The sequence below is a fragment of the Stenella coeruleoalba genome (assembly GCF_951394435.1).
Source record: "Stenella coeruleoalba genome assembly, chromosome: X".
NCBI lineage: Eukaryota > Metazoa > Chordata > Mammalia > Artiodactyla > Delphinidae > Stenella > Stenella coeruleoalba.
This window is the reverse complement of record NC_137152.1, coordinates 96904835-96920748: the sequence shown is the minus strand read 5'-3', so window position 1 is coordinate 96920748 and position 15914 is coordinate 96904835. Positions and strand designations below refer to the sequence as shown.

The following is a 15914-nucleotide window of genomic DNA, read 5'->3' as shown; positions in this document are numbered from 1 at the left end:
TCGTTACATGTGTTGGCATATTTGAGTCTCCCAATCATCTGTAAGGTAATATTATGTCATTTGACAGATGTGAAAGGAAACTGAGTCTCTGTGAGGAGAATTAACCCAAGGCTGGGAACCTTCTCATCCCCTGACCTCCCCCCCCGCCCTCCCACCCCTTACAAGCCGCCTCTGTAGTTTGCTGTGTCTGGAACTATGTGACGTTCATTATGGAGCCTCAAGGATGACTGTACCCAAGAATCCATGATTTCTAAGCGAATGGGTCATTTTGCTTTGGATCAGGGACTAGCTAAGGGGAGATGGGCCCCAGTGGGTGTTAATTCCTAGCACAGAGAGCATTTGGATGGGGAAGTGAGACCCAGGTTGCTTTTAAGCACATTTTCATTTTCTCCCCTCCCTCCCCTTCCAAATTAGGGTGAAGGTTGCCGAACTGTCCCCCTGGCTGGACATGTGGGGTTTGACAGCTTGCCCGACCAGCTGGTGAATCAGTCAGTCAGCCAGGGCTTCTGCTTCAACATCCTGTGCGTGGGTGAGTATTTCCATAGCAGGAAATTCTATTACAGAATATGGATCCTTAATGGCTGGGTGTGGCTCTGCAGGTCATTAGGTTCAATAGTGTGTCATTCTGATCTATTTGCAGGAATTTTTCTGCCCCTCTTCTTCTTTTGTCCCTCTGCTTGTTTTGGTGAGCAGCTGGCTGTAGTTACATTTTTCCCTGCCCAGACCAGAATGCGGGGCCATACCCTGGGGGGAGCTGAGCTGCGTGACACCCAGTGGAAATTCTGTAAGGGAGCTGGCTGGCTCAGCTACTCTTATCAGGTTTGTTCTGACTGCAGAAAATAGGAGCCAGGGCAGAATTGGGAGGGAGGTAATGGCTGTGGAAAGATGCCTGCTTACCAGCTGTGGGCAGTGGGTTGGGTCTGTCTGTTTCCTCTGCAGCCCTGCTGTGCTTGGTACAGTTTGAGCTCTGTGCAGGCACCACACAGCTGTGTGCCAAGTTCTTTTTATTCCCTTTAAGTGTATCTGTGCCTGGACCTTTAGTCTCAAGTGTGGGAACCATGTCTTAGTCACCTCTACTGTGCTAATTACAGCACAAAGAGAGTTCAATAATGTATGTGAAATGAACGCATGAATTATCCCCGCAGGAACCACTCACTACATTTCTCAAACACTTTCCCATGTTAACAGTTTGGGTCCTTACTAGGACTCTGGGAAGTGAACAGACTTCATATCCTCATGGAACAGACGGAGACCAAGAAACTCGGGCGGGGGTATAAGGGACTTAGCTGAGGCAACACAGAATAAGTGGCAGAGCCATGACAGGGACCCAGGTCTGCCTGACCTTTTGTCCCTCCCACTGCTTTGGTAACCGCTGCCAGAGACATCTCTTGAGAACGCAGAGGCACTTTGGAAACTGTCAAGCACTAGTCAAGCAAGTCTCAGGAACAGCGGTTCCTTGACATTCTTTGAGAATCTCTCCTTAGACCTTAAATAATCCCAAATTTGCAAACACGATCACAGTGTAAAATTTTCACTATACAGTGCAGTAAGGCGTACCTGCATATTTTTAGTGACATACCTCCAAACCTTAATGATTCTATAAATACCATAATAATGGCAGTTTTCATGCCCGGTCGGAACACTCAAAACACTTTTGCTAATTGCCTTTTCCTGTTTTTGTACAGAGCATACGGGGAATTCATTCCTACTGAGGGTGTGAACCACTACTGAATTGGATATTCTACTCTCTAATGTAGTCTAAAGTTCTGTTTTGTAACTAAGGCCATTCATTTTCTTGGACTCTGTTTTTTCTTCTCCCTCCCTGGCACTCCTCAGATCATTTTGTGTCGGAGAATTAGCTACACACTCGAGGACAAGTAGAGAAAACAAAGCCACTTCTAAGTATGGTTGACAGGCAGTCAGCTAGGCTCACTCACTAGTGAAATGACTCACTCTCACGCACCAGCTTTGGAACCTATGAGATGAAAATATGTGCTTCACGGATTTACATATCGTGGGCCTGAGAGTCCAGATCTAGGCTGTTAATTCTTCAGATGCCAAAAGTCTACCCATGGTTACGATGAGGTGCTATTAGGAGAGGGATACAAAATAAACAGCAGTCATGGTGATCGACATCAAGATCAAATACCATCACGTCCAGTATTAGCACTGCCAGATCTCTCCCATCTTTGGCTGATGGCCAACTTATTTCACATAACATTTGATTACTGAAAAACTTCCACACAAACATATTGGAGTCCCTTGGCATTCCTCCCAGAGCTCCGGGTGACCTGCATTGAAGCTGAGGGGATGAGAAGTGAAGTGACAGGCCCACCCCCATCAGCCTCTCAAACCAAGTGCAATTGGGTGGGCTAGTAAAGCTTTAGGAGGGAGGCCGCATAGGTCAGGATGGCTCTCTGAGGGCGGCAGCGTAGGGTAGTTGGACATGTGGTCCACAGGCTCCCCTAGGGCCCGGAGGAAGAGGCAGCCAAGCTCAAGGCAAAGTGAGTGGGAGAAATATTTCTTTATTTCTTTATTATTTATTTTTATTTTTGGCTGCGTTGAGTCTCCGTTGCTGCGCGCGGACTTTCTCTAGTTGCCGCGAGTGGGAGCTACTCTTCATCGCGGTGTGCAGGCTTCTCGTTGCGGTGGCGTCTCTTGTTGTGGAGCACGGGCTCTAGGCGTGCAGGCTTCAGTAGTTGCGGCTCGCAGGCTCAGTAGCTGTGGCTCGCGGGCTCAGTAGCTGTGGCGCACGGGCTTAGTTGCTCTGCGGCATGTGGGATCTTCCCGGACCAGGGGTGGAACCCGTGTCCCCTGCATTGGCAGGCGGATTCTTAACCACCGCACCACCAGGGAAGTCCCAAGTGGGAGAAATAGTAAACCCCTACCCACCCAGGCATCGTACATATGCAGCTGCTTCACTGTGCACCTGCGGGCATGGAGTCGCTCAACTGCCCAGGACAGACCCTCCAAGAGGGGAAGGGTAGAAAGGAGACCCTCACACCCAAGGAGTCACCTCCTCTTTCTCTTTCTACTTATGAAGTTTCAGGAAACGGCTGCTCTAATAGCTCCCCTCTTAGCCGTGCAGGTGCACCCCTTGGATGTACCCGCCCAGGCTGGTTAACTGCACTCCCCATCCCTGATCCAGAAAAGCCTGCAACTCATGCATCCCCCGCTCTGGCTGGGCTCAGAAGCCTGTCATTGCTCTGAACCCACAATTTGGGCCAAAGTCACAGGTGGCTTACGGTGGCTCTAAGGCTGCAATCTCAGCCCAGCCGTGGGACTGGGTAGCGTCACCGACGTGGCGAAGGATCCATAGCTTGGCTGCTGAAGGTGGTCGTTTCTCTCGCAGGACCTTCAGCGACCATACTTTCATGCCTACTGCCTGTGCATAACCGTCAGCTTTACTCCCTTAATGACGATTATAAAGCGGTTCTGTTTGGGCATAGAATATGTTTCCCCAAAGGATTTTCTTTTCTTTTCCGATAGGGCATTTTAAGTGTAAAATTATGGTAACACTGGCTTTGGTTATTAACAGAGATCTAGAATATTTTTATCACCGTATTGTTTATTGTGGTGCATAAGTGCGCATGTGCATGCTGGCATGGAGAGGGAGAATTTTTATGAATCAAGAGCGTAATTTATACATAAGGGCACTGATGATGACACCTACAATCATTATTTTTAGAGGGCCAGGCACATGGGTGTGAGCACATTATGGCTCCTCTCCAACAGACGCTATGGTTGACAGTAATTACCGAGCGGGCTGAGGTCCCCCTCCTGTTCTAAACAGTCTACTAGCCCACTCCCAGTCTACTAGCTTAGCTTTGGAAATCACTCGGATCCCAGGATTCTAGATATAGCACAGGAGGCGTTGGAGGAACGACTAGAGTCAGCAGTGCAAACGTTCTGCTGGGAAAGAGCCCCAAAGAGACTCAGCCCTCGGAACGTGCCAGCAACAGAGAATGCCTGACGAGCGCGAAGGGTCATAAGGCTAATATTTACTTTGAAACTGCTCAGGATTCCAGGCTCAACTAGGCTCTGTTGAACTTGGAAAAACAAAACATACAAGAGAAGCAGGATTGAGGCTCAGTGCAGGAGGAGGGGAAGGGCAGCTAGCATTCTCTCAGGGTTAGGGAGCGATGGTTTCTTCTCTCCATCTCTGGGAGAGGCAGCCGTCCACCTGTCTGAGACAGGCTGCCAGCGGTGGTGTGCTGGTCAGCGTCAAACCACCCACTCTCAGGAGAAAAGTTGCCGTGGTTTGTAGCATTTACCAATTTTTGTGCTGTCATTATTCCCACCATAGCTGGTTTTAAGCTGCCAACATGACATCACTGCACATGGGCTTGGGAAGAACTGCAGGAAGCCGGGCGAGCCGGCTCCAGCACACCCCTGTTTGCTAGGTCTCTGCAAGATCAGGAAGAAGTAGAGGGCAAGGTCACAGAGCCAGGCAGGACCTCGTCCCCATCCATAGGCTCCCTTGGCCAACAGGAGTTCCTGGAGAGTTCCCTTTTGGACACCTTCCGGTTGAACTCAGAGACGTTTCTCTTGGTTTATTCCAACATTCGGAGCCGGAAGAGACTAGCTCCTGATCATTGCTGTATCCCCGGCTCCTAAACCTGTGCCTGGCTCCTGTTAAAGGTTCTAAATATTTGTCGAATGACTGAATGAAACAACAAATCACACCTATGGGACACACTAGAACATGCATGGGCTCCAGTGTCAGACTGCCTGCGGTCAAATGCTGGCATTGCCACATACTACTTTTGTGACCCTGGGCCAGTTTCTTCCTCCACATTTTATAGATGAGGAACGTGACGTGCAGAGAGACTGAAGAGCAGGGGCACATTCACACAGCTAGGAAGTGGCTCGGTTAATCCACCTGTAAATTAAGGACAAATAGTAGTATTATCTAATACACAGTCTTACTTTAGGGAATAAATAAGGGAATATATGTAAGGTATTTACAGTGGTGCCCACGTAGTAAGTGCTCCAGGAGCAATAGCTGTTACTATTACTACTCAAACCTGCTCATTTTATGGAAAAAGAGACTAGAGTCCAGAGAAGGGGAAGGGCTAGGCTTAGGTCAACCTGCCTGGGACTCTGCATTTCATCACTTGCAAGGACTTAATTGCACAAGGTACCAGAGGATGCAAATGTTAACAGCAGATGAGGAAAAGGGCTTAAGCTTTTCTTTGTCACAGCGGTTTTGAACTCCCGGTAGAGAGGTCAACATCAGACTAGCCCAGGGAGTATAGCTTGAAAAAGCAGATTTCATATTGCATGTTTTAAATTGAATTCTTTTTTAAAAAGCTGGTGTTTCCGGGATCCTATCTACATTAAGTCAAGTGAGAGGAAATCCTCTGGGCTGGTGGAGATGACTTAAAAAGGGTTAAGAAACCCCGCTGTACACTCTGAGGAGGGAGGAGGAGAGAGAAATTGACCCCTCGGGACTGTTCAGGTTTCCTGCTGGAATCTAATTGCCAAGTCCCTACCTTCCTGCAGGGGTGTGGAATCTGCTGACCTGATCTGAGTTGAGCCGAGAGTGGCTCCCCTCCCCCGCTCAGTACCGGGCCCAGGACAACATCCCAGGCTCAGGCTGGGTCTGTGGCAGCCATCCAGAGAGAGAGAACTCCCACCCCTCCCCGCCCCCAGGCTCCACATTGATGGAAAACTGGAACGGGACAAGCACACTTGATTTTCTGCCCTCTTCTCATGCTGCATTTATCACAATTCCCTAGACACCCGCCGGGTCTTTTCTTCCAGACACTCATCATTGAGCATCTAATTTCCACAGCCCTTTTGCACTGGCAGGCGTCCGGGTGGTCATTTTCTCCGTTGCCCTGCCCTGCCCGGCCCACCCGGCCTGCCTTTCTACAGCTGCGCAAACAGGGCGGGCCCTTGCCTCTGTGGTACTGCTCCTGAGGCCTCTGTGTGAGCCTCTTGCTAGGCGCTCCGGGGAGTACCAGAAGTTGCCCATCCCCTGCTCTCTGGGAAGTCTTAGGATCAGGGAGTCAGGGAGCCAGCTCTGGGTGCTGGGGAGTCAGGGCCCGCCACGATCTAGGAGCTGCGGGGCGTTCAGCAAAGAGCTCACAGAACGGGAGAGAGGGTCTGAAAGTGGGGATGTACATGGACACTGTATTAGGCACGGACAAAGACCGGCGAAAATGTAGCTTAAGCTTCAACGCCCAGAGGGAAGGCGAGTTAGGGAGAGGCAGCCACCCTGTGTTCCCGTTTCAGAGGTGCCGGCCCCTTTCCAGTGGAGCGGCACCCGCACCTTGGGCGGGGAGGGGGGCGATTTCTTCCGTTGCTTAGCCAAGTCTGCCACTTCCCATGGCAGCCAAGTCTGCCACTTCCCACCTCACCAAGTTTTTCTGGGGACCCAAATACTTCCTGTCCCTTTAGGGAGGGAGAAAAGGGCCTCTTCTGGGAGAGTCTTTGCTGCTAGTAGGTATAACAGACCCTGGCTGGAAGCAGGATCTGTGTGAGGAACCATTTCCCTGCATCCTGGCAATCAACCACATTAGTCAGACCTGGCTATGAAATCGGGCTGGGGAGCCGGGTAGCCAGGCTGAGTTGAATGTTCTCCTTGTTTTCTCTCTCTCTCACACTGATCCCTCCACATACAGAAAGCTCTCAGCATAGACACATATTTTTAAAAGCACCTCCTGCATTCATAGCTCATTATTCCGGATAAAAGAGGTTTGCAAGATGCAAAGCTAGACACACCCAGAGGTGGGAGGGGAGATGGACCATTTACGGTTATGGGTTGTGCAGCTCGAACCCTAGCCCTGGACTGCCCTGCAGATATGTGCTGTCGGTCACAAGAGGGGACCTTCCAGGCCAGGATTGGCCCAGGGCAAACCCACTCCCCCCATTCCCAACTGGGAAGGTGTGTCAATTCCCACATCTCAAGGGTTGTGAGCAGGGAAAGGGAGAAGAGGGGTGATGATAGCGCAACAGCAGGGTAGCCCGGGTCTTCAAAGCGCAGCCCTTGGTTCCTGGCAGTGACTTGACATCCTTTGCGTCTCTCAGGAATAACCTCCACAAACCTTCACCAGTCCCCGCAGCCCTTCCCCGACTCGTTGCCCTGGTGCGAAAGCCAGTGGTTTTGAAATTCCAGGGGTTTAATGTATTAGTATCCAGCAGCCTGTTAGTTAAACAAACAACTGACTGGCTTGTTTGAAATTTAAAGGGAAGAATAACTTGTGGCCTGCTAAATTCCCTCTCCATTAGCTAAAAATGGTCTCCCCACTGGGATGCGTCTGCGGGTGCTGTCTGGGCCTGGCTGGGAGAGGTGGGGACTGAGAGGAGAGGATACTTATTTGATGAGGGACTGCTGTCCCTTTCTTGTAAACTTGAAAATAGCCCTTAAATTTTTATTATGAAAGCTATACACGTTCCTTGTAGAAAACTTGGAAAATAGAGAAAAGCATAAAGAAAGAAGTGAAAAGCGCACATAACCCCACCACCCAGACATGACCGTTGGTAAGAGTACATTGTACGCCCTTCCAGTGTTTTTCTAGGCGTAACTCTACCTCGCCATCACTGCCTTTAACACCGTTTCTTTTTCTGACTATAAAAACAATGCATACTCAATTTTCAAATAACACAAAAATATGAAGACTAAAAGAAAAATGACCCCAGTTCCACTGTCCTGAGATGACTGCTGCTGCTATGTTGGTGCCGTTCCTTATACTCTTTTCCACTTAACTGAGATCAAATAGTCCATGTAGTTCTACGTGCTCCTCACTTAGTGTCTTACCGTGTACATTTTCCCATGTCAGTGAATATGCATCCAAAACATGTGTAATGGCTGCGTGGTCATTGTGTGAATGCATCATAATTCATTCTTTTGTTTTTCAGGAGAGACAGGTTTGGGCAAGTCCACCCTCATGGACACCCTGTTCAACACCAAGTTCGAGGGGGAGCCAGCCACCCACACACAGCCGGGTGTCCAGCTCCAGTCCAATACATATGACCTTCAAGAAAGCAACGTGGGGCTAAAGCTCACAATTGTTAGCACAGTGGGCTTCGGGGACCAGATCAACAAGGAGGACAGGTAAGGGAGGCGGTGGGGTGGGGAGGCTACTGGGAGGCCACGGGGAGGAGCTCACCACTGGGGTCCCGCTGGACCTCTCAGATGACGCAGGCAGGCAGCAGAGAGCTCCCTAGCGCCGCCTCCGCCCAGGGTCCCCGTCTATTTCAGTGTTCTACTCCACACGCTTTGCCAAAAGCAGGCTGCTTTTCTATTCCATTCGACAGACATTTATTGAGCCAGGTACTGCCGTCCTCCAACAGTCTAAAAAGGAATGACCTTGTCTCTGCCCTTGAGGCAAAGACTCACGGGAAACCTGGTCTTAAACAAACAAGTTCCTTTGAGTGCGACCTGCTCTGTAAAGGACAGGGTACACAGAGGTAAAGGACAAGCTACAATGAGAACATGAAGGAGAGAACAGTCAGCTCCATGCAGGGAGGTCAGGGAGGCCTGCACAGAGGAGGTGCCCCTGAGCTGGCCTTTGAAGGGTGAACGATTTTGCTGGACAGACAAGGGAAGGTTGGGAACCCCATCCCGGGCAGGGACAGCTGCTTGTACAGAGGCAGAGGGATGTGGAAGACTGTGGCATGTTCTAGGGGACTGAGCTTGCTCTGTTTGGCTAGACCAGGGGTAGAGTTACTGTGAAGCTAGTGAAGCTTGTTTCAGGGCCCTCAGTTGCTCACGCACCTCCAAAGCCCTGGAACTAATTTCTAGTCATTGTGGTGTTTGATCTTTCTTGGAGGGCCCTTCAAATCGTGTAAACCTAGGGCCCCGCAATGCCTGCTGTGCCCCTGGGCCGGTGCTTGGCGTGAGCTGGGGGAAAAGTGAGGGGAGATGAGCCTGAAGAGGTAAGCAGCGACCAGATCATGGAGGGGTTTGTAGAATGTGTGGATAAGGAGCCACTGAAAAGCTTTATGAAGTAGAACGATGTAGTCGAATTGGCCTTTGAAGAGGGGGCTTTGGGATAGTATGGGATGGGCTGGAGAGCAGGAAGACCAATTAGGAGACTGTTGGACCAATTTGATCGAGGCCAGCGATGACACAGGTGCTGAGACAGGGAAGAGGAGACAGATTTGATAACTACTGAGTAGGTAGACTCAACAGGACTTGGGGGTTGGGAGGGCAAAAGAAGAACCTAGAATGAGGCTTGGATTTCTGGCTTTGGAGGGTGGACAGATGGTTGGCAGCATTCAGTAAGAGTTGCCATAAGAACCAGGTTTAAGAAGAATCAGCTCTGTTTAGGAAGTGTTGAGTTTGAGCTGCCTGCGGACCATAGAGGATAGGCAGCTGAATATGCAGGGTTAGAGGTCAGGAGAGGGTCTGCGCTGTAAACAGACTTGGGTTATCAAGGTATAGGTGATATGTTCCAGCCACAGACACACGTAAGATCATCCAAGGATTGGAGCCGAGTGAGATGAACGCTGGGCTAAAGATAAAAACCTGAGGATGTTAAGTCAGCAGATGGAGGAAAAGACATCCTGGAAAGAGACCGAGCTGGAATAAGCAGAGAGGTAGGAGGAGAGACTGTGGGTGGTTGAGAATGGTGTGCCAGTGAGGGCTGGAGTGAGGCTCAGATGAGGACGAGATGAGGGCTGGGTTGAGGGAGGGGGAGGGCGTCAGGCACCGTCTGCATTTAACTAAAAGTCACATGGTTATCACAGGTGCTCTTCACAGAAAAAGTCATTCATCATTTTGAGCAGTGCTCATCCTTTGAGGATTCCCTTGCTTCTCAGATGAACTGTATCCCAAATTCTTCTATTTCTCCCTTAAAATAACAACAGCCATACTCATTTCCTTATAATGAGTAAATATATTTAGCTCCTTAATAATTGAACTGAATTCTGTTTTCCATTTGAAATTCTAGACGAAGGACACCTCTGCTTTGTATAGGCCTGCTTATTGTGCTAATCTTGTTTGGTGGAGAATAAATTAAACCCTGGGGAAAGGGGATATTTGGGTCACAATATGAGTGATTAATCTCAGCTGCAGATGGCTCAGCATCTCGTCCATTAAATTTTTCACAGTTCTCAGTAACATATAGTCGACATATCTAACATTGGAAAACGCCTGCATAATGATGGCTTGGGAGGGCCAAACTGATAGAGCCCCTTAGAGGCTAATCTACTTCTCTTGCCCCTTAGAGGCTAACCTACTTCTCTTATATTTTTAATATCCTTACTGTTTTTCCCGATTATAAATGTGATACGTGCTTATATCAAATAATACAAACTCGCATAAGTAAAAATGAGAAGCCTCCGGGAAATGGACTGGGGAACAGAAGTGGAGTAAGCGCCAGGGATTTGTAATAAAAAGCTGTGTTTTCTCCATTCTGACAGGGCCATGAGGACATAGATAGGTCAGTGCAGCTGCACTGAAAGAGAGCATCAGAAGGCCCTGCTTTACCCAGGGTGCAGGGGCAAACTGAGAAGAGCAGTGACGAAGGCCATATCGTGAAGGGCACCATTTGAAAGCTGCTGAAGCAAAAGGAACTCAAGAGGGAGACAGAGGACAGGCTGGAAAGGGGTGTGCTTAGGAACTCAGGCTTTGGTCTCAGACAGACCTGGGTTCAAATCCCATCCTGCTACTTATTAGCTCAGGGATCTTGGACAAGCGTTTTGTGCTGGTCTCGGCCTATCCATAACCAATGTTGCGGCTGGACCGGCCCTTGTGGTTCTTATTATGATTGCAAGACGCCCTCAGTAATAACCGTCAGGAAACTTGGAGGGGAAAAAAGGGTTTATTACTCACAGCTTCTGGAAAGGACAAGGCACACCCGGGGCTACACAGCGAGGTCGAGGGTAGAGAAAGAGAGAGAGAGCACCTGGGCTTGGGGTTCTGCTTTCATAGGGATCGAGGGTAGGCGGCCTGTGGTTTTGCGGGCTTACTCTTTATTGGTGAATGTAAAACATAAGAGCGGGAATTTAACACGTGGGGAGAGAAAAAAAACAAGTGGCCTAAATGGTCAGTTATAGAAATCCACCAATATCTTTAAAACAAGGACGCCTGGGCTGGGGGGGTGGACGGGGCTGGTTCCTTATCTTTCTGTGGCTGGCAGTGTGTTTATTCGTGATAGCTGTCCTTGAAGTAGGTGCCTTTTTGAAGTGGATGCCTCCGAAATCAAAGCTTCAATCAGACACTTGGGTTACAAAAATGCAAGTTACAACTGTCAGGGCTTACACTACAACTAGGCACTTAAATTCTTTATGCCTCAGTTTCCTGTGAAGTGGGGATGGTGATAATACTGATATCTACCCAGAGGGTCATGGGTGAGGCATACTCCACGTGTATGGCATAGGAAACGCTTAAACAGTGCCTGGCACGGGGTAACTAACGAATAGAAGATACTGTTATGATCGTGACTTTTATTGGTAGAAGAATCAAGGGAGAGTTGTATTATGTAGCATATGTGAGGGAATGATAAATAGTGTCCGGAGAGATAAAAACTGAAAAATATCCATTGGGTTTGGCAACATGAAGGTCATTAATACACTTAGGAATAATAATTCCAGGGAAATCGTGGGTAGAAACTAGATTGCCATGAGTGAATGGGAGGTAAGGAAGTAAAGGCATCAGAATAGCAAAAGGAGGGACTTCCCTGGTGGCACAGTGGTTAAGAATCCACCTGCCAGTGTGGGGGACAGGGATTCGAGCTCTGGTCCGGGAAGATACCGCATGGCATGGAGCAACTAAGCCTGTGTGCCACAACTACTGGGCCTGCGCTCTAGAGCCGGAGAGCCACAACTACTGAGCCCTCGTGCCACAACGATTGAAGCCTGTGCACCTAGAGCCCGTGCTCCACAACAAGAGAAGCCACCACGATAAGAAGCCCGTGCACCACAACGAATAGTAGCCCCCGCTCGCCACAACTGGAGAAAGCCTGTGCACAGCAACGAAGACCCAATGCAGCCAAAAATAAATAAATAAATTTATTTATTTATTAAAAAAAAAGAATAGCAAACGGAACAGTTGAACAGAAAAATGAGTCCAAGATCAAATTCATGTTTCTATGGGCATTTAGCATTTGTAAGTTAGCAAGGAAAGAATGGACTATTCAAGAAAATGTGGGCTTCCCTGGTGGCGCAGTGGTTGAGAGTCTGCCTTCCGATGCAGGGGTCACGGGTTCGTGCCCCGGTCCGGGAAGATCCCACATGCGGCGGAGTGGCTGTGCCCGTGAGCCATGGCCGCTGAGCCTGCGCGTCCGGAGCCTGTGCTCCGCAACGGGAGAGGCTACAACAGTGAGATGCCCGCGTAACACAAAAAAAACAAAACAAAACAAAAAGAAAATGTGCTGGGAAAATAGGCCATCCGTTAGGAAAACATAAGATGAGACCCTCCCACACAAACACCATTCACAAAAATAGATTCCAGTTGGATTAAAAACAACTTCTAAAAATATGAGGAAAAAATATAAGAGAATATTTTTATAACTTTGGGGGTAGAGAAGGCTTTTTTTAAAACATCTTTATTGGAGTGTAATTGCTTTACAATGGTGTGTTAGTTTCTGCTTTATAACCAAGTGAATCAGTTATACATATACATATGTTCCCATATTTCTTCCCTCTTGCATCTCCCTCCCTCTCACCCTCCCTATCCCACCTCTCTAGGTGGTCACAAAGCACCGAGCTGATCTCCCTGTGCTATGCGGCTGCTTCCCACTAGCTAGCTATTGTTTTTTTGTTTGTTTGTTTGTTTTGCTGTACACGGGCCTCTCACTGTTGTGGCCTCTCACATTGCGGAGCACAGGCTCCGGGCGCACAGGCTCAGCGGCCATGGCTCACGAGCCTAGCCACTCCGTGGCATGTGGGATCTTCCTGGACCTGGGCACGAACCCATGTCCCCTGCATTGGCGGGCGGACTCTCAACCACTGCGCCACCAGGGAAGCCCACTAGCTATCTATTTTACGTTTGGTAGTGTATATATGTCCATGCCACTCTCTCACTTTGTCACAGCTTACCCTTCCCTCTCCCCCTATCCTCAAGTCCATTCTCTAGTAGGTCTGTGTCTTTATTCCCATCTTGCCCCTAGGTTCTTCATGACCTTCTTTCTTTTCTTAGATTCCATATATACGTGTTAGCATACAGTATTTGTTTTTCTCTTTCTGACTTACTTCACTCTGTATGACAGACTCTAGGTCCATCCACCTCACTACAAATAACTCAATTTCGTTTCTTTTTATGGCTGAGTAATATTCCATTGAATATATGTGCCACATCTTTTTTTTTTAACATATTTATTGGGGTATAATTGCTTTACAATGGTGTGTTAGTTTCTGCTTTATAACAAAGTGAATCAGTTATACATATGTTCCCATATCTCTTCCCTCTTGCATCTCCCTCCCTCCCACCCTCCCTATTCCACACCTCCACGCGGTCACAAAGCACTGAGCTGATCTCCCTGTGCTATGCGGCTGCTTCCCACTAGCTATCTGTTTTACGTTTGGTAGTGTATATATGTCCATGCCTCTCTCTCGCCCTGTCACAGCTCACCCTTCCCCCTCCCCATATCCTCAAGTCCGTTCTCTAGTAGGTCTATGTCTTTATTCCTGTCTTACCCCTAGGTTCTTCATGACATTTGTTTTTTTTCTTAAATTCCATATATATGTGTTAGCATATGGTATTTGTCTTTCTCTTTCTGACTTACTTCACTCTGTATGACAGACTCTAGGTCTATCTACCTCATTACAAATAGCTGAATTTCGTTTCTTTTTATGGCTGAGTAATATTCCATTGTATATATGTGCCACATCTTCTTTATCCATTCATCTGTTGATGGACACTTAGGTTGCTTCCATGTCCTAGCTATTGTAAATAGAGCTGCAGTGAACATTTTGATACATGACTCTTTTTGAATTATGATTTTCTCAGGGTATATGCCCAGTAGTGGGATTGCTGGGTCATATGGTAGTTCTATTTGTAGTTTTTTAAGGAATCTCCATACTGTTCTCCATAGTGGCTGTATCAATTTACATTCCCACCAACAGTGCAAGAGGGTTCCCTTTTCTCCACACCCTCTCCAGCATTTATTGTTTGTAGATTTCTTGATGATGGCCATTCCGACTGGTGTGAGATGATACCTCACTGTAATTTTGATTTGCATTCCTCTAATGATTAGTGATGTTGAGCATTCTTTCATGTGTTTGTTGGCAATCTGTATATCTTCTTTGGAGGAATGTCTATTTAGGTCTTCTGCCCATTTTTGGATTGGGTTGTTTGTGTTTTTGATATTGAGCTGCATGAGCTGCTTGTAAATTTTGGAGATTAATCCTTTGACAGTTGCTTCATTTGCAAATATTTTCTCCCATTCTGAGGGTTGTCTTTTCGTCTTGTTTATGGTTTCCTTTGCTGTGCAAAAGCTTTGAAGTTTCATTAGGTCCCATTTGTTTATTTTTGTTTTTATTTCCATTTCTCTAGGAGGTGGGTCAAAAAGGATCTTGCTGTGATTTATGTCATAGAGTGTTCTGCCTATGTTTTCCTCTAAGAGTTTGATAGTGTCTGGCCTTACATTTAGGTCTTTAATCCATTTTGAGTTTATTTTTATGTATGGTGTTAGGGAGTGTTCTAATTTCCTACTTTTACATGTAGCTGTCCAGTTTTCTCAGCACCACTTATTGAAGAGGCTGTCTTTTCTCCACTGTATATTCTTGCCTCCTTTATCAAAGATAAGGTGACGGTATGTGCGTGGGTTTATCTCTGGGCTTTCTATCCTGTTCCATTGATCTATCTTTCTGTTTTTGTGCCAGTACCATACTTTCTTGATTACTGTAGCTTTGTAGTATAGTCTGACGTCAGGGAGCTTGATTTCTCCAGCTCCGTTTTTCTTTCTCAAGATTGCTTTGGTTATTCGGGGTCTTTTGCATTTCCATACAAATTGTGAAATTTTTTGTTCTAGTTCTGTGAAAAATGCCAGCGGTAGTTAGATAGGGATTGCATTGAATCTGTAGATTGCTTTGGGTAGTAGAGTCATTCTCGCAGTGTTGATTCTTCCAATCCAAGAACATGGTATATCTCTCCATCTATTAGTATCATCTTCAATTTCTTTCATCAGTGTCTTATAATTTTCTGTATACAAGTCTTTTGTCTCCTTAGGTAGGTTTTTTTTTTCCTTAGGTAGGTTTATTCCTAGATATTTTATTCTTTTTGTTGCAATGGTAAATGGGAGTGTTTTCTTAATTTCACTTTCAGATTTTTCATCATTAGTGTATAGGAATGCTAGAGATTTCTGTGCATTAATTCTGTATCCTGCTACTTTACCAAATTCATTGATTAGCTCTAGTAGTTTTCTGGTAGCATCTTTAAGATTCTCTGTGTATAGTATCACATCATCTGCAAACAGTGACAGCTTTACTTCTTCTTTTCCGATTTGGATTCCTTTTATTTCTTTTTCTTCTCTGATTGCTGTAAACCTTCCAAAACTGTGTTGAATAATAGTGGTGAGAGTGAGCAACCTTGTCTTGTTCCTGATCTTAGTGGAAATGGTTTCAGTTTTTCACCATTGAGGATGATGTTGGCTGTGGGTTTTTCATATATGGCCTTTATTATAATGAGGAACGTTCCCGCTATACTACTTTCTGCAGGGTTTTTATCATAAATGGGTGTTGAATTTTGTCAAAAGCTTTCTCTGTATCTATTGAGATGATCATATGGTTTTTCTCCTTCAGTTAATATGGTGTATCACATTGATTGATTTGCGTATGTTGAAGAATCCTTGCATTCCTGGGATAAACCCCACTTGATCATGGTGTATGATCCTTTTAATGTGCTGTTGGACTCTGTTTGCTAGTATTTTGTTGAGGATTTTTGCGTCTATGTTCATCAGTGATATTGGCCTGTAGTTTTCTTTCTTTGTGACATCTTTGTCTGGTTTTTGTATCAGGGT

The 15914-nt window shown here is 46.9% G+C and overlaps 1 protein-coding gene across 15 annotated transcripts in view; it reads left to right on the top strand.

The window, feature by feature from the left end:
• Nucleotides 1–15914, top strand: part of SEPTIN6 (septin 6) — a 67112-nt gene that overhangs the window by 13664 nt on the left and 37534 nt on the right. For 14 of the 15 annotated variants that reach the window (XM_079911532.1, XM_079911539.1, XM_079911530.1 and 11 more), the window contains 2 exons: nucleotides 415–529; nucleotides 7867–8062. In XM_079911532.1, the coding sequence (XP_079767658.1) occupies nucleotides 415–529; nucleotides 7867–8062 (311 nt within the window). Of the gene's footprint in view, nucleotides 1–414; nucleotides 530–7866; nucleotides 8063–9454; nucleotides 9550–15914 lie in introns of those variants that run through there. The other variant, XM_079911531.1, reaches the window with a different exon arrangement.